Source organism: Spea bombifrons, chromosome 1, assembly GCF_027358695.1.
Source record: "Spea bombifrons isolate aSpeBom1 chromosome 1, aSpeBom1.2.pri, whole genome shotgun sequence".
Taxonomy (NCBI): Eukaryota; Metazoa; Chordata; class Amphibia; order Anura; family Pelobatidae; genus Spea; species Spea bombifrons.
The window spans coordinates 82,091,088-82,118,190 of record NC_071087.1 but is presented as its reverse complement, the minus strand read 5'-3'; the positions used below and the strand labels follow the sequence as shown (position 1 = coordinate 82,118,190).

The following is a 27,103-nucleotide window of genomic DNA, read 5'->3' as shown; positions in this document are numbered from 1 at the left end:
TTTGCTGCTAAAACAGTCCTGACCCATCGAGGCATGGACTCTGCTAGACCTCTGTAATTGTGCTATGGTATCTGGCACCAAGGTGTTAGCAGCAGATCCTTTAAGTCCTGTAAGTTGCAAGTTGGGGTAGTAGTAGTTTGTCAAGCACATCCCACAGATGCCATCAGGGATGCCATCAGGGAATATAAAAGGGTGTACATGCTCTGCAACAATGCTTAAGTAGGTGGCACTTGTCAAAGTAACATCCACATGAACGGCAGGACCCAAGGTTTCCCAGCAGAACATTAGCCAAAGCATCACACTATCTTTGCTGGCTTGCCTTCTTCCCATAGTGCATTCTGGTGCCATCTGGCCATCAACTAGATGTAAAAGAAAATGTGATTCATCAGACCAGGTCACCTTCTTCAATGGTCCGTGGTCCAATTCTGTGATATATCCAGTAAATACAGAGTGCACTTACACAACCGTTGAGTGTGTCCATCTGTGTGCAATCAGTCTTTTTTCCTTTTTTCACTTAGATCACTATGAATTGAGATAAGCTTGAAAATCACAGAAACACTGTATTGAAACACTGTATTTCACTATTGATGTGAAAATACATCACTGTCGTGTTTATTGCTGCACTATTATTTTTGTTTATTTCCCCCTTGCTTCTGTAATTATTGTAGACGAGCACCCCTGAACTTTTTCAGCAATTTGAACTACAGTAGCTCATCTGTTGGATTTGACCACACGGCCAGCCTTCACCCCCCACGTGCATCAATGAATCTTGGCCGCTCATGACCCTGTCGGGGGTTCACTGCTTTTCCTTCCTTGGAACACTTTTGGATAGGTACTGACCACTGCAGACCGGGAACAACACACATGAGCTGCAGTTTTGTAGCTGCTCTGACCCAGTCATCTAGCCATCGCAATTTGGTCCTTGTCAAAGTCGCATTTTTCAGGTGCCATGATAACAAGATTATTAGTGTTATTCACTTCACCTGTTAGTGGTCACAAAGTCTACCTTTGCTCTTAATTCTACTGTACACAGAAGCTGCCACATTATTAGAATTAATTTGTGTTTTTATGCATCAAACATGGATTATACAATTGTACACATACTATGAAAGAGCAGATAAAGTAAAGCAAATTAAGTAAGGTGATAGTTATTAACACAGTTCCATCATTATTGGTCTCCATTACATTTAGGCAGTGTTTCCTGGTTCTATTGGTACTGAGGTGAAATGTATTGCTCATTAACAGTCTAAACAAAACAAAGGTTGTTTTTGTTGCGTAGTCACCCAATTGCAACTATAATGATATTTTGGGAGCCCTCCAGGTTTGGTTAAGAGGAACGTCTGTACTTACAGTGTGTTAGGGAGTATGAGTAAACGTGTGTAATTTGTGTGTGTTTACATATGTGTGTCAGAGTGTATGTTGGAAGGGAGCAAGGGGCAAAAGAAGCACAGACAAGTTGTTTGAGGGCAATGATAGCACATACAAGCTGTTTGAGGGCAATGATGACACAGATAAGATGTTTGTGGGGCACTGACAAACTGGGGGCACAGATGGCACAGGGGGTTAGGATAGCACTAATAAGCTTCTTTCCCTGCAACTTCTTGTAATCATATAAATAAAAAATAAATATTCCTCCAGATGTCCTTTGAAAAATCTGGTTACCTGGTCTGGACAATTGACGTGGCAGGCACTTTACGTAAAAGCATGCAGTTAACGACAACTGACTTATCTGGCAACGATCACGCTTTCGCTCAGCCGGTGCTGCTGAAATGTCTTAAAATTTCAGCAACACCAAACATAAAAACCAGCTCGCCGTGCGATCACCCTCCAGAACGATCACCAAGGGCCATACCGGAAGGCAGAAGGTGTTGTGACCATTAATGCAGGGTAATGGAGAAAAAAATATTAAAAATGTAAAAATAGTTAAAAAAAGAAATGAACATGCAAAGACATTTTTTTAAAAAGACTTCAGTAACGTCCTCATGACATCATACAAAATGTAAAAAATAATACAAATTTAAGAAAATGTAAAAATAGGTGACCAAACTCCTTGTGCCCCTCCCGCAAAGTACAAAAATAAGAAAAAAATGTGTAGAATGTAATGCGGTATTTTACACCCCATTTATATAAATATATAAAGCTGCTTTGTTGTAGTTATACACTTTTTATACAACACTTTATATAAACATAATGCACACGTGTTCACATAGACTTAAAAAGCCTCGCGCATCATGTAGCTGCACGTTACCACCGTGCAAGCCACTCCAGGAATTATGGGTGCCGGGGCTGAACGCCTCTAGTACAAGACGGACAGGTCGGGGGCGGGCATAATAAACATCCTATCAGAAAGCAGGGCGTGCCGTCCAATCAGACGCCGGATTACATGGCCAACCAGGAAGTGACTAGGTATTGCCGGTGGCTGAGTGTCGCGAAAGAGAGTTTGATGAAGATGAGCAAGGATTTGTGTCACCAGCCTGGCACGGTAACCGGATGTTGCATGACCCGGGTGGGGAGCTCTTGAAGCCTCCCGTTCTGTAGATCGTTTTTTTGTTTGTTATCCAGAAGCAGAAAGAACATAAAGTTCTTGTTTTGAGTGTGGTGGTGTTTATTTACGAACAGCTTTGTGAACGAGTTTCGTTTGGTACCTGGCAAATAAAGGGTTAAACCAATTTCATCAACTTGTTGCCATGGCTATTCACCTTATCTCTATTTTACTTAAAACCGACCACCGAATTTTTCCTTAATGTAATATATGTTCCAAAATATTGCAAGTGTCCCAAGACGCATGCAGGAAAGGGGTGTGTGTATGTGTAATTCCTGGGCCTGTGTGACACTGCTACAATCATGCAAAAGCTCTACCACCTTTATGGTGCTTGATAGTTATGTCTTCAGTAAAGACTGGCATTCTTTTCCTCTATGACTTGCCACTCCTTTTTGGACACATGTAGTTCCTCATGCGCAGCAATGCCAGAAATGAGGAAGTTTCTTCCTTGATTCTTGTCTAGATTATTATTATTTATTTGTTTTATATAGCGCCATCAAATACTGTAGCGCTGTACAATGGGTGGACAGGACACAACAAGTAGTATGTAATGTAACAATTTGACTTACAGAGACAACAGGTGAGGAGGACCCTGCTCAACGAGCTTACAACGTAGAGAGCTTTTGGTTATTAGTAATTGGGTATTCGCTTTAGTGCCCAAAACTGTTTTCATATCGCATCGACTCTGATGCACCTTAGTTTGCAAATCGAGCCGAGCTTTCTTTAGTTGCCGGAGTAGGAAAATGAGGCTTCTGTCTCACAACTCCCTACTTGGTTGACTCTACTGAAACCGGAAACATTAGTGAATGCACATACCTTCTAGCACTTCCATTGAAACAGCAGCCAATCAGATGAATGCTAGCAAAGCATTGGCGTTCAGTAGCATACGTACGATTGGCTGCTACTACCGCCTTTTGATTGTAAAGGGAGCTCAGCTACCTTGGAGGTAGCTGGGGAAGAAGGTTAGCGAGACAGAAGAAGAAACAACTTCCGTTAAAAAAAAACACCATGTGAAGTGGACTTTAATATGTATTTCAGTGAATGCTACTTTGTTCCAATGGGCTTGTATGATGGTTACGGGATGGTTATGTTTTATACTGACCCATGGTTTGTCTAATGATAAGTCTCCAGAGTTACGGGACTTCTTGTTTGAAACGTTTGATTGGGTAGCGCCAAGGAATTCCTCTAAAAATACAGAGCCCAGGTATATGTCACAGTCGCTTCGTATAGAAAATGAACGCATAGTGTCGTTGAAGGCTATTCAGCCATTGTTCAGGGTTTGATGCTCGTCGCGCAATTTGTAATTGTTTTGTGGTTTTCTTATAGGGAGCTGAACCAGTGATGGAACCTACAGCGTCAGGTGTTTTTTGTAGCAGAATTCGAAATATGGTGAACGCTGAAGACGTAAATGCCATTATTCTGGCTCAGAGGCACATGTGAGTATGTGTGGGCTAGTATGTTATACATCAATAGATCAATATGTTGCTGTTGCCTGGTATGGCTGGTAACTCTCTTACCTGGTGTCTCTAACGTTTTCTTAAGACACTGTATGAAGTTCAGTTTGGTAATAAAGAAATCGGTTAAATTAATATTATATGAAGTATTGACCTGGGCCTCATCCATGCTAGTGTAGATGAGAAATGACTATTCCACTGGGGCTTTTTTGCATTGACTATATGATCAGTTTTGCTGAACCGAACACATCTCCTGCATGGAAAAGAGCTGGGGGGCCAGGGGAAGAGGCAAATGCTTATGGGGGCATTACATTGCATATGCATCCCTTTAACTTAATAGACTAGTTTTTACGTAAAGCTGTAGCATAACATTCTAGGTAGTTTTACTAAATAAATAACCTGATGCTGAACGTATTTGTGCTTCTTTGCTGCAGGCTTGATCGGTTTGAAAAAACCAATGAAATGCTACTCAATTTCAACAGCTTGTCCAGCACAAGACTGCAGCAGATGTCTGATCGATTTGTACATCACACCAGAACATTAGTGGAGATGAAAAAGGACTTGGACATCATCTTCCGGAGAATCAGGTAACCTGACGTACTACCAAGCTAGTTGAACTCACAGGTTGAATTGCAGACGGCAATATCGTCATGAAAATAAAATCAACCCTGGTATCCTGTCGGGTTGCATCCATAACATAGTGTGCATAACATAGTAAAATGCTGTAACTGGTGTGAAGGACACGCCGAGCGATGGTGTTATGTGATGTTTCATGAATGTCTATGAAAAAAGTGAGTTAATATTATATTTCCTTGTTTATTTGACCCTACAGGATGTTAAAAGGCAAACTGGCAAAACAATATCCAGAGTCTTTCAGCTGTAAGTTTTTATCATTTTTCATCCAAGGTTAAAACAAACACATACGTTCACACTGGCTGTTGTTTGCATTGCCAGTTTTACAGGATGCGAGCATGTACCACAGTGTTCTTTTGCCCCATGAAATCAGTATACACAGACTTGGAGCTATACAACATTGAGTCTGAAATGTGTGCCCCCACTAAAGTGACTATTACATATCACAAAGATTTGATGCAAGCAATGTTAAGTTATGAGGCATGGTTACCAGGCTCCTGAGATTTGTGCAGAGCACGTTATGTACAATGATATAAAGCAGATTTCTCTTCCTGAGACATGTCCTATAGAGTTTACAGAAACGCCTCAAATCAATTAAAAATTACACTTAAACAAGACTATCGTCTTGTCCCCTGCCTCTACTGAGAGCTGAAAGCATCTTAAAGTATGTATACTGAACCGATTGTCACCGGTGCCCATGCAAACTTGACTCCAAAATGCATTAACAAATATGTTTTGGGGACCAGACAGTTTATTCAATGACAAACTGCAAGTAGTTTTCAGGTTTTATATTCTGAACAGAAATCTATAAACTTGGCTTTCATTATTGTATGTAAGGGCATTTCGGATTGTTTTGTATTTTCCTTCATCTGCTGAAAAATAAAAGATTGGTGAGTTTAATAATTACTGCCTATTCCATGTTTGATAAGTGTTTTTCCTTCGATATCAGGTGTTCATGAATCGCCCATCTCAGAAGATGATGAAGATTTTGACCCAACTCCCAAAAGTGGAGCAACCACCATTGCCACATCAGAACAGAGCACCGAGTCCTGTGACACCAGCCCTTCTATTATTTCTCCAACCATGAGCCAAGACTTCGAGGACTTGTCACAGGCCCCTTCTGACACTCCATCCGCTAACGGTCAGCTCCTCACAGATGATGAAGTGGTCCATGACGACTAATGGTCTGAAGTGGGAAAGGAAGTTGAGGGACACAGTTGGGGTTGGAGGCGTTTCTTAACCCCCAGTACAATTAAGTAGCCCACTATTTGACAATGGGTTTGATTTCGGACGAGATGGACATGCTGTGCTCTGAAGTAATGCAGAGATATACATGGTTCATTATGAAGGCACAAGGTGGAGAGATGCCCTGTCTAAAGCTGAGCACACTTTATCCTGTGCCCTCAGCTGGTGTGGTTTGCATGAAATGTCCTGTGCTTACTAACCATTTTCCAGTGGTCTGTTTACATATGTTTTAAATTATAAATACCTCCCCTCGCTTTTTACTATTTTATTTACACTTTTCTTCTTATGTATCCCTTCAGTTTTGTCTTTTTTTTTACCATCTAAATCTTTGCTGAATTGCAATGTCCTCGTTCCTTGTATTTATTGAACTTCCTTGAGGGTCATAGCACCTTAAGGTTTTCAGGATAGCACTTACAATATAGCTCACTTATCCACAACCTTCATAGTTACTATTCTTGCTAAGAGAGACACCGTAAAACTTGGTACCCATAACTCTTCATCTATAGAAAACCAGATCATGTGTTTGTCATGTAGCATTTGGGCCACATTTGGCAACCACTGAGTGTATTTATGTAACACCGTTATATTCTAAAGAAGGAAATTCTACTTATTTATTTGACAGAAACATACAAGGTTTTGTTAAAAGAAATGAAATGTGACCTTTTAAGTAAAAAAAAAAATGTAGGAAAACTATTTTTTTGTTTGCAATGTGTATGCTACAGAAAACCCAAGCACATTTGTAAGTTGTGAAGGAAAATATGTTTTCTCTTTTACAAGCAGCAATTCCTTAAATCCAAATACTGTAATTATGCCATGGAAAGAAAAATAACCATTTCTAATAAAATAACGTGCAGACTGTTTGGTGCATTGTTTGGTGTATTGTTTTAAATTTTGTAGATAGGACACGTCATAAACATTCTGTGGAAAAAAAAACACTTTCCATCACCAAGAGCACTGGCCTTATACACCGGGATTTATTCACTAAAGGGGGAGTTGGATGAAGAGTTGTGGTTTTAAATCTCACTCCAATATTCTTTATGAAAGGCCAGCACTAGCAAGTTTCTTCAGAAAGAACCACTAAGCTGACCCTTTACAATGCAGAATTCAATGATTGAAGAGACTTTGAAGAAATGTCCCTGATTTAACTATACATTATACAGGGCCAGCCTAGCTTTTCCTGCAGCAACTCTCCCTTTAGAGAACAGAGACAGTTTTTGTGTTATGCACGGTTCAATTGAAGACCCTCAACTTATCTGTAACAATGTTAAGGCTAAGGCTTATTGACTAAACTGTGAATTTGTAGGTGAGTGAAGATGAGGTGAAACGTGATTTTCCAACTTAGTATGCATTATGAAGCACAAAACCATTCAATAAGAGCCAGGTTGGCCATGTATAACGGATGGCAAGATAGATCAACAAGCAAAAAACAGTTAAGCAAGGTAGTAGTACAGCTAAGCATACCTCAAAAAGAGTAAAAACATCTATGTAAATATACACAAACAGCGACCCAAGCACCATACGCGTGCACATAGATACACACACACAACCACTTCAGCATCATACACTAAGTTACATACATACACCCTCTACATACGCACTATACACTTACATATACCATTGGCAGATCCAGGGGGTACAATAGCGCAATTGCCCCCCTCCCGAAGATAGACGGAAACATGCTGTGGAAGTTGGGATAAAGAGGTAAATCCAGATGTAATCTCTCTGGTATTTTAATGTCTGCCTGGGTATGTATGTTAGTGTTTTCCTGTCTGGGTATGTACATACCAGGGAACTTCTTCACTCCATTTACCCAGGTCCTTCCCTTGCGGGGCGTGGCAAGGACTGGCCACTGCATCAGCAGAGCGGTCCCGCTGATGTCAGCGGGAAATACCCCCATTTAAAGGGGAAAATGGGTGGGGAACACGGCATGTCAAGACCCCGCTCCCGCGACCCCGAGGATTCGGCTCTCCGGCAAAGAGATTAGCAGAGTGTCAGGATCCTGGCAGAGATCCGAAGATTGTAACCCGCAGATCGACATTTGTGATAATTTATTTACATTTAATTTTGCCCCATCCACAAGATAGAATTAACCTCTTAATGCCCAGAGGGAAGGGCAATTCTTCCAGCCATGGCCCCTCAAAAGGTTTCCTCCAAAGATGGGGTTTTTCCTTTCCTGCGAGAATGACTCTTTGCAAGTCCAGAGGTAACTCCCTCCTCGACCTGCTTTATGGTCGATTAAATAGAAAAAATGATTATGTAATAAAATAAATTATTCTCATAATCGTCTGTGAATTTTTCTTCCAAATAGTAAAACTTTTTTATGCTTTCTACTGTCATTCTCCAACTAACAGAAACAAATTAATTTAACATTTGAAGGGTCTTCTGTAAGCAGCATTTTGCGGGGATCACATTATTCACACAATACCATCTGCACATGGCGGAGTTACTTCAGTTATTAAAGAAGAAGATACATTTTACATCCCATGCATGTTTAAATACCCTCACTGTATAAGCCTCTACCACCCCTGCTCGGAGACAGTTCCATTTATCTACAACTCTCAGTGAAGTAAAATTTCATTATGTTACACATGGTCAAAATAAAGGGTTGCAAGGGAAGCACCTGAACCCCAGAATAAACTGCAACATTCAGTAATATAACTGCACACAAATGATATAGATTTCACAAAAGCAATGCCATGTTCCAAAAAGTAGCTGTTCCAAAATGATACATGCACTGGACCCCTCTACACAGCTTGCCAGGGGGCTTGTCATCGTGTGTAATGCCACTGTCTCCAGCTCTGCATGTGAAGAGGGGGTAGCTACAAAAGGAGTCCAAAAAAAGAAGGCTTCAGGCAACTTTTATAATAATAGAAATTCATGTAAACGTTTAATTGCTCAACAACACGCTTTTTATCTTGAAAATGAATATTGCATGTGATTATTTAAGATCATAGGGAATGTGAAAAAGCAGGATTTTAACAAAACACATATTTGCAAACGAAAATTTATGAACCCTTTCACAAGGAGCACAGATTTAAAAACACATTGACGCTGAGATTAACTTTAACAAAACAAATGGATTTCCAGTAGTTACATGATAACCAACAATACTTCATTAGACACAAACATTATAATCTTCACATTGGGGTCTATTTGGTAAGGAGAAGAGCGGAGTATTTCAGCTTCCTTTTATATCACTATACATAAAATGGGCTTTTCCATACAGAAACATACCTCCCAACATTTCAAATGGCCAAAGATGCTTTGACCCATTTTGCTTTATGGGTATGGGTGGAGAAATGGCTACGAGGAGTGCATTATCAAGATGTTGTGACCATGCGATAGTTTAACCAAGTAGGACACTGACATGAAGAAGATTCACGTATTTTAATCAAACAATTTCATTTACAAATACGGTATTTCTCCTTTCTGCTCGCTGAGGTTTGCTTGGGGATAATGTATCGATGTATTCTTGCCTAGGCAGATTAGGGATTATTATCAGAATTACTGTTTCCCAAGCATGCCATTTGCACTATGAAGGACTGAGCCGAGTAAAACAGTATGCGCCTTCCTGACACGGACTGCGTGTTATGTCCTGGCACTCCACAGTGAGCGCGGTGTCTGTGCGCACTGCCCCGTTCTCAGAACCTTAAAATGTACAACAATCCTCTTTAGTGAATAGACCCCATGGAGGTCTATCTATTCACTTAAGGGAGAATTTGCAGAGAGCTGTGGTTTCAACATATTGACTTCACTATACACTATAAAGGTACAACAGGCTGGCCCTGTATAATGTATAGTTAAATTAAATTTCTTCTCACTGATTGAATTATTTATCATACTGGGCCAACTCAGCCCTTCTAATTGGAGGAACCTGCCAGTGTTGGTAATGAGTAGCAAAGAGGGGGAGTAGACACTATAAGTGTCCCCAAAGATTTTATACTGCTTGTGTGAATTGTTTAATAAACAACGCTATCAGCATTTATATATACTTATTAAACTAAGCAATATTTTTAAAACTATTAAGTAACAGCTCTCTGAGCATACTAACCCCGGTAGCAACTAATATTGTTTTACTAAGAGGCGCCCTTAACAAACATGGCGAACCCGGGAATACTTCGTTCCCTATCTCCGCCCAAGATTCTCAAGTGAAGACGTAATTTCCGCTTCCGCTTTGTCCTTTTCTACTCTGTTGGGCCGCCGTGCGGGTGGGTATGTGACATGTCCGCTGCTTGTCTGCTTTAATCCTGTAGTTATCATCGCCGGCTTGTTCCCAGACCTGCCTGTGATGGTACAAGGTAGCGAGGAAGCGATACGGACCCTACCGGGTGCGCCTGTACCTCGGCTGGCCGACTAATTACCGTATACCCCTCCCATGGAGCATGAGGAGAGCGCCGGCCATGATAGAGGCCGCCTCATGGCGCTCCGCTAGCGGTTTACATGTATTGCGTCCCGTGTTACTTGTGTTCCAAGTCGTATTAAATAGCGTTGTTATAATCGGGAACTAGCTTTCCAGTGCGGAGGATAGTTATTAGAAACAAGCCGTATGTATGAATCTGCCAGCTGCGGCCGTGTCTAAATATATAACGCACTTACCTCCGGCGAAGGGGTACAAGGCCAATACTTAAAACTTTGACGTCATGCAAGGGAATTACACTCTTTTTGGTGACATTTGTAATCTATTTCATTGGGATTCTCCCAATGTGTGTTGTGATATATTTTGCCTCGTATAATAGCTTTATTTTTTTGCAAACGCCATGTTTAAGTTATAAAAATTTCTCATTATTTTAAATTGAATGCTTTGGTATTCCAATCCTCCCTGTTTCAACATTTGAGATGCTGTAATAGTCCTGTGATACTGTAAACCTTTGTAGCTTATCATGGGAAGAAATATTTTGATTGTATATGACATTTATATATTTGACATTTATTGCTTAGCTAGGCTTTCTGTTCAGTGGCTTGTAAGGTGATGTACTAATATATTTATTCTCTCGCAAAGTGAACCAAGGAAGGCGTCAAGATGCAGATCTTTGTGAAAACCCTTACTGGGAAAACCATCACCCTTGAGGTTGAGCCCAGTGACACTATCGAAAATGTCAAGGCTAAAATTCAGGATAAGGAAGGTAAGGCAAAAGTGTGTAGATATATAGTGATATATGTAGTTTTTTGATGTCATTACAATACTTAAAGGTGCAGAACTACATAAGAGAAAGCATTGGGTTATCTGGCATGTTGAGCAAACAAAATGCTAGCAGATATGTCAATTTATTTTTCATAAGCTTACAATGTTTTGTTTTCATGCTTTGGAAAAGCGGTAACAGCGGTTTAAACATTAACTGTTAGTTTCCGTTGCTGCATTTAGTTCTAAGTGCTAAATTAAAATAAGTTGATATTGACAAGCACTTTCAAGCTGACATAGCTGAGTTTAGAATGCTACATAATGCAGCTAGCATTATCCAAGTGGTTTCAGGCAGTAATACAAATTATCTGTATACCATGTCAATTACATTACATTTATTTATAAAGTGCCGGCAGATTCTGCAGCGCTGTTACAGTTGGCTCGTAACCTGTCATATTTTAATACTTCATTTAAAGCTATGGCAAAACCCTAGTTTGGTACATAGACTTTGTTCAATAATGGGTTGTGTGAATTGAGTTTAAATTTGGATATTTGATAGCGCTTTGTCATTAATAAGGAGATAAATATATATTTTTTGTTTGCCTTCTATATGTCTTAACTGAAATGTAACACATTTTAATCACTCCATTTACTTACAATTTAACAAAACATAAGTTAAATTATGTACCTTGAAGGTGATAGGCACACTAAGTGGCGTTATGTTCTACGGTTATTGCTATGTATTCAAACCTCCCACAACTTTTGATATTTTCCTAGGCATTCCCCCTGATCAGCAGCGTCTAATTTTCGCTGGAAAACAGCTAGAGGATGGGCGTACTCTGTCTGACTACAACATTCAGAAAGGTATGACGTTAGCAGCTTTGCTGGGATTAGCACCAGGTGATGTCCTGCTAGAGACCTTGGGGTGGAGTAGTCATTTTAATATTTCACTCTGTAAAATTTGAAATGCCTTCTGAATGGACTCCTGTGACATATATACCAATATGGCAAATACGGCTGAACTGGTGTTAAACCCTCAAATTGCAGCTGGTAATGCCATTGTACAGAATGGTTTTCTTTTACTATAGTCTTGAAACACTACCCACATGGTGCTTTTATAAGTGTTTTTATAATCATCTTGACGTTTCTTCAAATGTTTTCAGAGTCAACCTTGCATTTGGTTTTGCGTCTGCGTGGTGGCATTATTGAGCCTTCCCTTCGTCAGCTTGCCCAGAAATACAACTGTGACAAGATGATCTGCCGCAAGTAAGTGTCTTCACAATGTACATAGCGTTAATGCTTGCTTCCAAATCAGTACCTTCTAAATGTTCTTTTTGGTTACTGTCTGGTTTAGCCTGGTCACTGCCATAAGCCTTTTGATTTGGTGTAGTGATAACTAAACTAAAGCTGGTTTCCCATTGGATGGGTCATTGGCCAAGCCCGTTTCTAATAGACAGGAAGCAGTGTGCATGAACTTCCTATGTAAATAGGTGGAGGATGTTTTCTGATTCTATTTTCCTCTATTGTAACTGTAACCTTTTTTTTAATGCTGCCTCAGCATTTCTGGTGCCATCTAGAAATGTATCATTGCCAGAGGACTGCTTTTACAATGCCAGTCTGACATTCTCGTTCTTTCAGATGCTATGCCCGTCTTCACCCTCGTGCTGTAAACTGCCGCAAGAAGAAGTGTGGACACACAAACAACCTGCGTCCCAAGAAGAAGGTCAAATAAACGTTGCCGCCTCTTGCTTGTTTTTTTGACTCCTGTTGGACAATAAAAAATGCCAAAAAACTTTCTCGCTTCCAATTATCTCTATAATTTTCTTAATGTGAACACAATGTTCTCAATACAACATGCAATAAAATAGAGGTATAATTATAACAGTTCAAGTTGTGCTCTTTATAGGACCTACTGCATCAAATGTAAATAGCTTTAGAGGAATTTTAGTTGTTACAATGGAGGTGTGATACAGGCAGTGCTAAATCCTAAACTGGCTCTTGAGCAATCCTGGAAACGTGCATATACTGTTTATCCATATCCTAACTTAAAAATGAAACCTTAAATACAAATTAAACAAGCAATGTAGCACTTAGATGTTCCTCTTTTTAACAGTTTCCAAGTAAGATCTGGATTATAGAAATCACAGTGAAAAGCTGAGTGGCGGAACTGGTTTTTGTTTTCACTCAAGGAGGTTAATATTTAGCTTCTAACAAGGATTACAGGTCAGAGTTAATGCTGGGTTTTGGACCCCCATAGAGGTTAGATGATTTATAATCTCCAAACAAAAGTATGTTTATTTGGAAGTTGACAACTCAGGACATTTTTACACTTTTTTTTTTTCCTTTTTCATTCAAACATTTCAGTGGTAAACACTGCAGTAAAATTGATACTGTCAGTTTGCTGTACCCATGTTTCAGAGGCACAGTAGAGGTCGCTTATTTAAATTTAACCCCGTAGAACTATATATTTTCAAAAACTAGATAGCACATGGAGCCTGATTAGGGGCGTATTAGAAAAAAAATTGTCAAATCTATTTTGCAGTTTATTCATGTTTTTTCTAAGATATGTGAAAGAACAAAGATAGTTGCCATATTGGCCCGAATATAGGCCACACTCCCCCCCCCCACTTTAAGTCTTTAAAGTGGAAGTGCGGCCTATAATCCAGGTTTAGTGCAGGGATGCGCAGTTCATATTGCCCAGCACCCTGGGACATGCGGTTCCGGGCAGGTGTTTATTTTTCTTTATCATTTATCCCTGCTGTGGGCAAGCAGCAGGGTTAGGATCCCGATCCCCCGCAGTGCTGCAGACCTGGATCCTCATCTCTGGCAGCCAGTGGGCATCTGCACGATGCTGATAACCCCTGCTGCTGGCACTTTCACCGGGGCTTATATGACCGAGCGCGCCGGCGTGACATGACCAGCCAGCAGCAGTGGAGGTTGTTTGAGCACATAGCGCAGATAACTTCCGCTGCTGCCGGGGCTTCTTTGACTGAGCGTCGGCATAGAAGCCCCGGCAGAAGTGGCGAGACAAGCAGAGGTTGTCTATGTGCATCTCGCAGACGTACAACGGCTGCCCCCGCTAGACACAATAAAGTCTCACCAGGAAGTCTGGGGATGCATTGGTTAGTCTGGGGGGGAGGTGTGCTGAGCGGCATATCAGGGTGGCATATGGGGTTATAAAGCATAGAAGGGGCAGAGTGGCATATCAAGGGTTATAAAACATATCTCTGGGCAGAGTGGCAAATCAGGGGTTATAAAGCATATCTGGGGGGCAGAGGGGCACATCTATAAGTAAGGCGCATTCTGAATTAAGGGGGGTCCTTAAAATGGCTATTGGTTTTCTGCTTATATATAACATGCTGACTAACTGCATAATAGATACAAAAAATGTTACAATACATGTATTCCTGTTCATTAGGTAAAATACCGTTTTACCATTCCACTCGTGTATTTTTTTTCTTTAAAATAGCACCAAACTTGAAGGGTCTGGCCTATAATCGAGCCAATACAGTACTTTTATTCAGCAACACCTCTTGCGTACGGCGCATGCATGGGGGAATCATGTTTCAAGCTGTTGCCGGGTCAAAATTGGAACATGCACCTTTCACAACAAGTCATGAGAGTGCAAAATGGTTTCACATTTTTAACATAACTTCCAAATGTCCCTCTTTAAGGGAGGATAGTATGTCTTTTGATAGGGAAACGGTGGAAAACACATTTATAAATGGGATATATAAATAAAATACATTATTCCTATTCATAATACCTGTCCTTCATTAGCCATTTGGAACATTGGACGATATGCAATAAAGTTCCTTTATCTGTGGTCAAGGAGGCTGTCATGGTATTGTGGATGACGCTCCCTACTCTGATTCCTTATGTCAATGCTAATGAAGTCTGTTCCTCCGCAGACTTTCATTAGTCCGAGTGTTCTGTTGGGTTATTAAAACGGAGCCGTTCTATTGTTTACCACTAGAAGCGTGATAAGGAGTCAGGATGTTTGTTTACTAGAAGTAGAATACTAGAATGCATACACGTGGCTAGTATATCCGTGCTAGTCAGAGACATGTAAAATGTATTATTTGGCCAATAAGGAACGCCTGTGACTTGTATGATCCATGGCGAGCACTCATTTTGACCCACAATAACTGTGCATTAACACGGCCCTGTGTGATCGAAGCTGTCATGAGTCTTCCTGTACTTTGAGAGGAGCTGCTGAGAATAAGCCCAGCTGGGCAGAGCGGTTCCTCTTTGTGATAAGGGAGGCGACTGATCTTTGGTGTTGCACACAGCAGGTTTCAGGAAGCTGTGCAGAAATTTGCTGGTCAGAGTCCGGCGTGATCATAACTATAGAATGGTGAGTAGTGAATAGTGAATGGTGAGTGGTGCTCTAACCAGTAGTGCCGTGCATCAGCATTAGCTTCCCCAGTCACCTAAACACACACAGCTCCTGCCAGGCAATAATGCACATTGTTACACTTATTAAAACATTGAACTATTTCTTCCTAACGCTATTACAAATTTACACTTTATATTTCGGCAACATGAATGAGCTTTCTGGTTTCAGTAGAATGTTTTATATTACAGGAAGAAAGTAGATTAGTTAAGAGAGTTACTCTTACTGTATTATATATATATATATATATATATATATATATATATTTTTTTTTTTTAAATAATTTTAAAAGCAATTTAAGTCTGCCTAGCTTACCGGTGTCTGTAGGGGACATGCTATGCGTGGATCTGTTAATTAAATGGTTAATAAAAAAAAATGCTTACCATTTACCGTAAGCACATTGGCGTCATGAGAAAAAACTTGATGGTGCAGGAAAAAAAAAGTATATGCCCAAACCAGCCAAATCGTTAGCAAATTTATGGAATTTTATATTAGGACAAAGTTTCCACTGTATGTATATCTGTATGTACTAGTTTTAAAATAAATTTGGCTCAGACCTTGTGTCATGTAAAGGACCCCCAATGTATAGAAAATGGTATCAATATGACTCACCCAAGACGATTATAATAAAAAATATATATATTGGGTTAGGCATTACTTTTTTTGACAGAATAAGGCTAGGTTTCCACTTGGGTTTTTGTCCGGCGTTTTTTTCTTGATGAAAAACGCCAGGAAAACTGCCAAGAAAACTGCCACTGCATTTACCTGCGTTTTGGCGTTTTTTCTGCAGTTTTTTCTGGCGTTTTAGCCTTTCTGTGGAAATTGCTTTTTTTGACCTTAGGCAGTTTTTCCAACCTTTACAAGTTAGAAGTTTCACCCAGCTAAAAGGGATTAGGATAAATGGCAAGTATCTGCCCTCTCCTGATGTCATTTACTTGGTAGACCCTTTTGTCTCTTTTCTGTGGTTTGTAAGGCATGCTTTATTTCGAATGTCTGCTCCTCTGGGAAGATTGGCCCCAAATGATGGTGCAAATTGTTTGCTGTTGCTTTTGGCACGCAGGATCCGGTCGCGTATGTTTGTTTGTAATGGCATGTTTGTTCCAAATGGTGTAAAATTCAATATGAACCAGTCCAGGACTTTGTTTTGTGTGAAACTGTTTGTTTTCAGCCTATTTCTCGTAGGACACACAGATACTGGGTCCATCCTCTGCATTGTAACTGTGGAAAAAACGCCATAAAAAACGCCAAGGCAATAAACCCACATGGCTTTTTCATGGCGTTTTTTCTCTCCCATAGACTTCTATTGGAGGAAAAAAGCCAAGATTTCTTGCAAAAAACGCCAGAGTGTCAACATGCTGCAGTTTTGAAAAACTGCCACAGAGCCCAAAAAAGCAGAAAAACGCCAAAGAGAACTGAAAAAACGCCAAACAGAAAAACGCCAAGTGGAAATGGCATTTTGCGATTTCCTATTGAATTACAGCTAACATCTGGCTGCATGCGTTTTTCACAAAAAAACGCCAGGTGGCGCTAATGGCGTTTTTATAGGCGTTTTTAGCTAAAAAAACCCAAGTGGAAACCTAGCCTTAGCCTGATTTGGCATCAGACAGCCCTTGCCCTGCTATCCCACGTAGCATTGGTGCTTGCTCTTTTGTAACCCATGACGTACCAGGAACATCACTGGTCCTATAGCGTTTTGTAATGTACCTGGTACCTTACTGTTTGCAAGAAGGTTAATACCTAAAGGTTGGTAGGCAGTGAAGAGGTATTTTTTATTTCTTTATTTTTACTAGCAGGGATACAAGGTGTTTAGTTGTTTCTATGGAAGCACCAGAAGTCTTATTGGTGATTACAGACACATTGTATGCCGATCATCTATCCCACTAAAGATCTATGCATATTTACTTGGTTCTTGTACTTTAAGGTGCTGTTCCATTTATTTAAAACATTATTTGCACTATAGTATTTTATAGAAAAATCAGGCTTTTTTTTCCCAAAGCCTTAATCCCATAAAACAACACACAAACTGTCAAATATAAACTCGCCTTTTGAGTTGCTCTGGGCCTTTATGGCCTCCAGTGCCACCTTTTGTGTTTCTGTCAAAAGTTATGAATGGCATAAAAGTATTAAGAAGGGTTGGAATTCTCCAGTACTAGTGGTAGGTGGCACAAACAGCACCCAACAATCACAATTTCCAGACACTGTCCTTGGTAGCTGCCCAACTCTCCTGTATCTGTAGACAGTGAGGATCATGCGCCAGTTGACCTTCCTTGACCGGCCCAGGAAGGTGTAAAATAAACTGATGTCTATTCTGTTGTGGCACACACGTCCGCTACGGCTCCCATGTGGCCACCTTGCTCTGAACCTACACACCATAGGCAGGGTGTTCAGGTAAGGTGGCCGCTGCATTTATTTTATTGGATGCCCAAAAAGCGGTACCTTTCAAAAAGAGGGAGTGTCAGCTTTTTTTTTTTTAAACAACAAAACTTTACAATTGTATCTCTTTTAACAAATAATATTGTTTCAAGACTATCCTTTTTTACATAATATTTGATAAAGGGTTTCAAAATCATTGGTCTATGCTGCATTTTGCATGCAGTATCCTTACTGCACCAGCAGGTGGCGATGTATTGCAACTTTCTAAGAAAACTCTTGGGCCAGACCCCAACTCCTCATTAATGACTCACCCTCTCCAGACAATGCGGTCACTGGTAACTAATAATGTGCCTGTAGGTCTCACCATACTTTCCACCAGTGAAAGTTATCATACTGCTCCCAGTACAACAACACATGCGATTAATTACCGAATGCAGGCCTTCACATTGCATTGGAAATTATTCAAAACAACTTACGCCTTGACTTTGTTAGTAGTTGCTAATGCTGAAACTAGTAGACCCGTGTGCAAGCAAACAAGGTCAAGTCTTTAGATAGAATGTGTTAAACTTGGTAGTGGCTGACAACTATTGCATACCCCTCAAATGTACTTATTTTCGCAGGGCACTGCCCCACCATAGGCCAGTTTGGGAGATCATTTGATCTCCCCATATCAGCCCAGTGAGGTATAAAACCAATGAAGGTATGTGTTGTTGATGCTCACCTTGCTGGAGGTGGTTCTTCAGGTAAGATGGACAGTTGGCCATGCCTCTGGTACCACTCACTCCAGTCTAGCACCCCTTCCTCCTCGCTTTTAGCCAACCCCCCAACACAGCTGACACAACTTGGAAATCTAAAATGTTGGCAAGTATGCTATTGCTTTTTTTTTAATAATTTTCCCTAAAAACTAGACTTGGTTCTCTGGTGAGTAAAATAATGCACCTCCGTTTTTATTTTCTTTATATTTTTACGTTTTAAAATAAACAAAATTATAGTTTGTAAATAAAGTAAACATAAAAGAAATAAAATGAAGAGACAAAATGTCCGATCATGTTTAATGATTGTGGGTTATGATGTACCATGCACATAAGCTTGTCCATCAAATATATATATTGTGAATTATTAATGTATAATGTGACGTGTAAGGTTGCTAACCAACTTAAAATATAACTATTTCTTCTTGCTGTTTCTGTTTTACTTTCAGGTGGATAACGACTTCCGACACCTCATACAGAGGTTTTATGAGTTGCAAGCTGAGCGTGTGGAGGCCTACAAGCTATTTGAAGAGTAAGCAGAGAAAAATATGAACTCCTTTGTCTCCATGGTTTCCATGGGGATCTAAATATTTGTTTTGAAGATAATCAAGTTTGTATTTTGTTAATTTTCACAAACCTTGAGAGACATCAAGTACTGTTGAATGGCCAAACCTTTCCCGGAAACAATTCTTTAATCAAGTAAAATGTTACCAGGAACACTTAATTGTCGTGTGACACAAAAACGGTACTCATGGCTTGTTGCCATAGAAACCTTATTAAACATTTCTGTGGTGCTTTCATGTCTTCTAATCTTTAGAGGAAATAAGGAAGTGAATATTTTCAGATCAATTTGTTAACATACCAGAATGCAATTAATGTTGTGTCTAAGGGAACAACACCATTTGCCCAGTCTTCATAGTGTAACTGACTATAAATAACGGCAATCAGTTTGGGTGTCAATCGTGTGCAGTTATGGACATCGCTGGACTGGGGGTAACAAGGCTGCTCTGGCACTTTCAGGCCAATGGCTGCCTTTTGACGTGTGGCCGACGGCTGGACATGACAGGCCATTGTTATGCTCATGGACCATGTGGTCGGGTTGGAGCCGCAGATCGCGTGAGTGCGGGGTGCTGTGAGCCTGATGTTGGAACACATGAAAAAATGTCCCTAGATTTAATTTTACAAAAATCTTCAGCTTTAAAGCAGGAAAGGGCCTCATAAATCCAGCCAGCACGATGAGCTCTTAACACGAGACCACAGTTACCTGGACTTTCTGGGTCTTAGAGACAAAGTCAAATTGTAGTTAGATTACGTTGGGTCTGCAAAATCTCTTAGGGCTAGTGTAGCCCTTATGTGTATATAGAATATTCCTGGACATGCACACATTTTTTAAAGTTGTGTATACAGTCTAAGAGGAACTTGGATTGATTTAGCCCTGGCCCTCTTTGAAATAAAATACAAGTTATTTCATTGTTCCGTATTTATTCAACTCATCTGGACTTCATCAGGAATCCAAAGTAATGTTTTACTTCTTGTTACGCCTATTTAAACAGCTTTTTTTTGTTTCTAAAGAATAACAATGTGAAGAGCTTTCTGATTTTAATTTTTGCTTACTGCTGACTGGTCCCCTTCAAGTGTATTTGTAATACGTTAGATAATATTGTCTGTTGGAAACTGCTTAAAAATAATTCTAGCAGGGTAGAATAGCAATACATCTATTACATATTGATACATATATCAAAAACGTGAACTATACCCGCGCATCTAATATATACCATCAGCACGAATATCTATGTGCTTCCCTTAACCCCTTCAAATTGGATCTAAGTGTTTTGCACTCCAACTTAAATGTGAGTGCATTGGACTGTTCTACTTAAAAAGCCATATCCACAAAGTGCTCTACCAGCCAGATCTGGTGAATACACTTTTAACACATCCTTTCAAAAATACATCTGCTGTTTTCTTATGTTTTATGTAAAGTCCCCTTCATGAACATAGTTAAGGTTTTGCAAATTAAGTTCCCAGGGTCAATCTACAACTTTTTTTTTTAGCACCCACGTCCAAAAAATGTTTTGAATACATTGTTTGTTCTCCATATCTCTGTTTTTTTAAAAAAATATATGTACATATTATTTATATAAATAATACAAGAGTTAAACATTACCATATGACAGGATATTGGAGAAAGTTTGATTGAAGGACATCTGTTGGATTGGTGTCCCCCTTAAGCTTTATAGACAGAGAAATGTACCACTTTCTGTATCGCTTTCCCCAATGTGTTAATCGTATTTATGTTATAGAGGATTAAAATCTCCAATGTTTTCCAGATGTGAATTTAAAGGGAAGCTGCAACTGTTTGTAATAATATTTAAATTTAATGCTTAATAATCAAATTTATGATTCGTACAGGTGACAGATTCTCTAATGTCTGATAGAATTTAACATTTTGTTTCTTCCCATCCTTACTGAACACAGCTTGGATGTAGTTTCGTATTATAACGGAGTACATATTCGTAATTTAAGAGTTTTAACACATGGAAGCTAATATTATGTGTGTACAACAATATTGAATACATTAAAAAAAATATCAAAACACATAACCTCCTCATTTTAGTTTTCACCCTTGCAATTCCATAGGAGCCAGCGTTGCTATAAATGGCATGCTTGACTGATGTTGCAAGAGTTAACATGTCTTCCTTTCAGGGGTCACCAGGCCTATTTGAAGTCTGGCCCGCACTATGATTTCATCCGGTACCGGCAGCTGGTTCACGAAATCACCAAGGCCTTCAATGGCATCAATAAAGAACTAATCCAGATGAAAGATCGATTCCGGGAGGTGCACGATAGACCTGACCTGTCTGAACACTTGGAGAAACTCCAAGAAATGGAAAAAGAGAAGTTAGAACTGGTATTGTGCTGATTTTTCTAATATAACATTTCCTCTTGCTTTCTAGTATGTATTGGCTTTCTCTTTTTTTTCTTGCACTTGTTATGGTTTTCCTGTGATTTTAGCTCTTTTCTGGTCTTGAGCTCTTGGTATTGTTTCCTTTCCTTCATGTCATCACTTAATAGTTTATTGGAGTCTCATTTCAGTTGGTACAACCAAAGTAACACAAAACACAGGTACAGCAAGCTAGGGAAACGTTCCGATTAACTGAGAAGCTAAGAAATATTAAGTTATGTTGCCAGCTGACCAACATTTCAAGTCCTAACTTAAACAGAAGTGAGTTATGGCCACTGCTCATGCGCAACAGCTGCTTTGGCTTGAAACAGGTTTGCAAAGTGTGCAGAATTTTGGTGTTACATGGGTGGAACATGACTTCTACATGTCTGGAAATACTGATTCTTGACACTGATGTAAAAAAACCCCCAAACACTCTCAGGAAGCAGGACTGAAGGCAAAAACTAGGAATGGATTTACCACAAACAAAACAGAGGTACTGTGGAAGACAGACTAGCACCCACGCTTCTCCATATAGTCATTTATTATGTGCCCCAACCCCACATATTCTCCACTTACAACAGGTTCTCAGGACATCTTCAAACTCAATAACTGTCATTATGAGACATTTTAATGTCACTCATTTACTTAGATTATGTGCACCTCAAGCCTCACCAAAGCAGACATTAACCCCTTAAGGACAATGGGCGGTCCCTAAACACATTGAATGTATTTTGAGCCCGTACATGGACAGGCTTTGTCATTAAGGGGTTAATAGTGACACAAATTAAGTCAAATCACAGAAGCTAGGAGATGCTTGTTGGAGATGCTTGCTCACTGAGCAGTGCAGTGTAGCGAGTGTCCGGCAATCTAAGATTTGTGAATAGACCAAATTTTGTTTAAAATGTACATTGTTTGTTCCTGAGATGGTGGAAAACACTTATTTTGCTATCTTGAATGCAACCATTGGAACCGAAGAAACCTTGCAAGGCCATTGCAATGTTGTAAAGTCACACCAAATCATTGTGTGGTCTCAATTTTTTTGTTGTTGTACACCATACTATTTTTTTTAAATCAATATTTCCACATATAAGAATATAAATTAGAAAGAACCGAGGGTGCCATGACGAAAGACCACATTTAGGCAGCTAAGGCCTACATAACAAGGGAACTGCAGCCATTGTGGTAACCATCACAAGACAAACAAAAAAGGTAAGAGAGGTTCTAGGGCTTTGTGGTGCATTTGTTTAACTTCCCCTCAGGTTTTGTTGTAAAATAGGTGTATGATGAACTAATTACTGTACTGATTTGTGTCCTCTTTCAGACGGCAAGACTACAGTTAGCCAAACAAAATTCCCAGGACCACCCCAGTCAGGAAGACTACCAAGAAGAGGCGCAAACACTAAAACAAAAGTAAGAATGCAGTCTCCCATGTTTTCTCCTATACCAGTACGCTTTGGTGTTTACTCACTATAGGGAGAGTTTTGGTTTCAAAAGCTTGACTTCACTATAGATTGTAAAGGTATAGCCCAGGTGAGGGTCAGTGAAATTTCTTCATTCTCCTAACCAATTGAATTATACATATACAGGGCCAGCTCAGACCTACTGTAGTTGGAGGAACCGGCTGCTAGCGGTGGCCCTTCCTAATAAAAAGTAAAGTGAGGGAATTGAATTAACAACCCTCCTTCTGGGAATTTATTACATTAGAAAATTAGCAAAATTAACTTGCACAAATACACAGAAACACATTTTGTAAGTAATTTATTTAATCATTTCATTACAACAATGATATATAAGGTCAAGGATAAAAAATAATAAAATATTATTTTGATAATTTACAAATAATTTACAATTGTTATTGAAAAAAATTGATATTTAAAAAAGTAAATATAATTGATGCAGCTCAGCAGTTTTTTTATTTTATTCTTCCCCCCACTAAAACCACGTTTGTGCTCACTTTTTGTCATTTACTATATTTATTTCTTTACCGATTAAAATTATTTAGAAAAATGTTTAGTCTTTATTTTATTCCCCTTTTCACAGATACATAATATTGTTTTAGTAATTTCAAGCAAAATGATGAGTATTGTCACATTTTAGTTTAAGAAAATAAATGCATTCTATAAAATTCACAAAAATACTTTTTCAGGTTTTCATTACATTAGGGAGTGAAAATGAGCAGCTGAACTTATTTCCAGATTATCCATTGATGTCATAATAACCGTCAGGAGTTTTAATTCTGTGTTTTAATACCCTGGAAAAATATTTCTGGTGTCATGGTTTCTGCTGGTTCCTGCTTTTTTTGGAATAACTTCAAATTCGCACAGATCTGACAGTTAAACAAATCTTAATTGCCTAACAAAACTTAGTTGATTTTAAAACTCTGCAATTGTGCTCATATTCCACAATTTAGTGAAATGTCCATAAACAGCAAGATTGTCAGATGACTACTGCAATTGAGTTGTTTAAAAGCAATCAAACGTTCTTAGTATTTTGCAAAAAAATATGCCAAGAATTTGAAATACATATTTTTTTTAAATGAAGTTGGGCAACACTACTAGAAATATGATAGGATATATTGTTAATATACAGATTTTTGTTAGGAGCCACTCAAGGTTTTGTATACTTGGAAAAATGGATGTTATTAGGAAAAAAATATATATAATGCAATCTTGGGAATATACTGTACCTAGAAAAGCTATGCAGCTTTTTAACTCCTTAACTAGACGTAAGTCTTCATAAACCAGACTAAAACACATCAGTGCAGCTTCACAAATAACTCGCTTGAACCAAGGGTGGATATATAAAAAGACAACAATGGCTACTTTTTTGGAGATGTATGCTCTCAGCCTTCTGATTGCTGGACACATCTGTCTGTTTGGGGTACAGTCCGTACCCCCTTGGCCTGAAGAACACATAGAAGATCATATTCTCACCCCAAACTGTAATTAGATATGATTAAAAGTTGTTTGGTTTTTTTTTTAGGAAAACAAAACGTAGGTGTAACAAAAAAAAAATAAATAATAAAAAAAATAGTGCAACTGAGGAAAGTATGGCCGGAATTTAAATTTGCAGGATCGGACATAGTAAAAAATTATTGAGATGGACCTTCTTTTCTGCAAACCCTGAAAAAAAAAAAAAAAAAACCTTTTAAAAAGGAATATTTTTATTTTTATATATGACTGTACCTTTCGACTAAAAGCCATAGATCCCGCACCCTCCCATTACCCGATAGGGTTTAGTGAAAACAATATACACACAGTTTTGTTGCTAATTCCTTAATAATGATGGCCTCTATTAAGATGTAGTCTCTAAACTGTCCACCCTCGGGTGCTTGATATGTTTTAATTGTACGTAGATCTGTGTGTAATAATCTGTGATCTCAGGCAATCCTATAACCCTGCAGGCCCGTCGCATATCTGCATTTTCCTTTATTTAGCCTTGGCCTCTTATTCGCATATGTTTTATATAATGTGGAATTTATTGTTGATCATTCAGAAGTGAGAGTGATGGAAGTAAATTTGAAAACCTATTAAATGTACTTTTGATATGTATCTAATTCCGGAGTGATTTGGATGTATTTCAAATAAGATATATATTTACATGCAATATGGCCTGAGAGTCGAACACATCAAACAAAGAGCCAACTGCGTTTTGATGATGCCTTTAAACAAACCTAGAACGTTCGAAGCGATCTTTAATGACTCAATTAAGGTAATAGATTTAGATTTGAATTACTCATAATTCTAAACAGTTTATCGTAAACCTGACGCACACATTTCTACCAGAATGTGAAAGACTCGATTCACACTGTGTTCATTATACAGTATATACACACTGTATATAGTGTGTGATATATAATATCATATGAAACATGTGCACAAAAGTTATGGTTTTTTTGTTTTTTTTTTCTTCGCTCCTGCATTATATATGCAATCAATGAAAAATCATTTCCAGGAATCGTCATTTTAAAATAGGTTTGCTTACGCAAAAATATTTTCATCAGGGCCACCATCGTTAATTTGCACTAAATCTATTTTGGAAAATTATGCAAGCTCTTGAAATGCTTGGAAAAAAAAAAAAAGTTTTATGGTAGGACGGCCGACTTGTTAATAATAATCCATAAAAGTGGAAAGTGTGTTCATTTTACTATTGTGACTGATGTATGTACCGACAGCAGCACCTTGCAAGTACCCCACTTCTAAACAAGCGGTGTAGCCTTCTGCTGGGTGTTTCATAAACACCACCTAAACTTCTATATTGTGAATAATGCAAGCCAGATGTCCGTTTATTTATAGTTTCCATCCGTTCTTTTAGGATAATTAAAACCGTGGAAGCAATCAGTGAAGTACTACAGGATTTCAAGTATGACTGTGAAGAAATACAATGAAGTTTCACTCTTTGGGAACTGCTGGATGGAAAGTGAGGCGCAGAGTGGAAATATTTATTTGTAACTTCACCAGAACTCAGCTATCGTTTTTTTTTTTTGTTTTTTTTTTTACATCTTTCGTGAGCTGTTAATTAACTGAAACTTTAATTGCAGAAAATTATGAGTAATTTGTAACTCATCTAAAGCGTCTAGAGCCCCTTCATCAGGGAGCAGCTGTGAAACATACTTTGTTATATACTATTATACCTATATACTATTGTGCATTAAAATGTATTTTCTTTGGTAGCTGTGTCTGCTTTAACTTGGTACACATAATTGCTGTATCATCTACTTCATGTGATTCTCTACTGTCAAACACATCTTCTTTAAGGCAAATGTGATGGGGACATGGAATCATCCAAAATGTATAGAGAAAATTTATTTGGGTGAAACTGAAAACATGTTAATTATGAGGGCTGGAGTATAGTGTTCACCAAAGCCGATTTTTTAAGCATGCTTCATGAAACTAAAATATATCATCTACCGTATGTATGGTTTCCATAAATACTATATAATGTTTTAGTTTAAATATAAAAGGAATGCTCTATCAAAAATGAAATCATTGCATTTTTGTGCCCATGAAGGACACCACAAGGGCTCCATAATTATAGCTATTATGTACTGTTTTACTACTTTGCAGTTTGTGAAATTGTACAGAATTTTTTTCCTGTTTAATAAAAGATCTTTAAAAGGGGAGCCATCACTTAATACAGCAAAATAAAAAAGGAGGGAAGCATACCCTAAAATGACCAATATGTACATATCGCAAAGCATAGAATTACCACACACCCAGTAAATATTATTTAAAAACACCTGTCTGACGTATAAATATTGGGGAATCCATCACACTATATGCCCACCCCAATGCCAAAGTACCCCAAGTTTGGTGAGCTGAATCAGCAGGCCCTCTCTGGATACTATTAATGAATCATCAGTGTGGTAGGCTGGGTGCGTAACACTAAGGTTTAGTCAGAACCTGCAAATATACACAAAAAATACAAGGAAGGAAGCAACCCTGAAAGCAGATTTTTGAGGCGCAGCTTAAAATATTCACATACGGTGTATATATATATATGCACATACAACAAAGCAAGGAATCGGCACACACCCAACAAATCAAACAAATCTGAAGCATGCATTTTTTTACGCTATATGGCTTTCACAGTGTTAAACTGTATTTATTAAAACTACCTATAGCTTGCACCTCAGTCTATTTGGT

At 38.8% G+C, this 27,103-nt stretch overlaps 3 protein-coding genes across 4 annotated transcripts; all 3 read left to right on the top strand.

Moving 5' to 3' along the window:
- Positions 1 to 2,391: 2,391 nt before the first annotated feature.
- Positions 2,392 to 6,732, top strand: KXD1 (KxDL motif containing 1). The gene is made up of 5 exons (XM_053456162.1): positions 2,392 to 2,482; positions 3,869 to 3,978; positions 4,431 to 4,583; positions 4,829 to 4,875; positions 5,579 to 6,732. The coding sequence occupies exons 1-5, from the start codon at positions 2,444 to 2,446 to the stop codon at positions 5,809 to 5,811; spliced, it is 582 nt and encodes a 193-aa protein (XP_053312137.1). The 5' UTR covers positions 2,392 to 2,443; the 3' UTR covers positions 5,812 to 6,732.
- Positions 6,733 to 10,010: 3,278 nt separating this feature from the next.
- UBA52 (ubiquitin A-52 residue ribosomal protein fusion product 1) lies at positions 10,011 to 12,875 on the top strand. 2 transcript variants are annotated; one of them, XM_053456151.1, is made up of 5 exons: positions 10,011 to 10,082; positions 10,874 to 10,997; positions 11,771 to 11,857; positions 12,157 to 12,259; positions 12,632 to 12,875. In XM_053456151.1, the coding sequence occupies exons 2-5, from the start codon at positions 10,895 to 10,897 to the stop codon at positions 12,723 to 12,725; spliced, it is 387 nt and encodes a 128-aa protein (XP_053312126.1). In that variant the 5' UTR covers positions 10,011 to 10,082; positions 10,874 to 10,894; the 3' UTR covers positions 12,726 to 12,875. The 2 variants fall into 2 exon arrangements, with proteins under 2 accessions (XP_053312126.1, XP_053312119.1); XM_053456144.1 differs by having other exon boundaries at positions 10,024 to 10,086.
- Positions 12,876 to 15,258: 2,383 nt separating this feature from the next.
- Positions 15,259 to 25,967, top strand: REX1BD (required for excision 1-B domain containing). Its single transcript, XM_053465715.1, has 5 exons — positions 15,259 to 15,350; positions 18,964 to 19,046; positions 21,218 to 21,422; positions 22,780 to 22,868; positions 25,773 to 25,967. The coding sequence occupies exons 1-5, from the start codon at positions 15,348 to 15,350 to the stop codon at positions 25,843 to 25,845; spliced, it is 453 nt and encodes a 150-aa protein (XP_053321690.1). The 5' UTR covers positions 15,259 to 15,347; the 3' UTR covers positions 25,846 to 25,967.
- Positions 25,968 to 27,103: the final 1,136 nt, after the last annotated feature.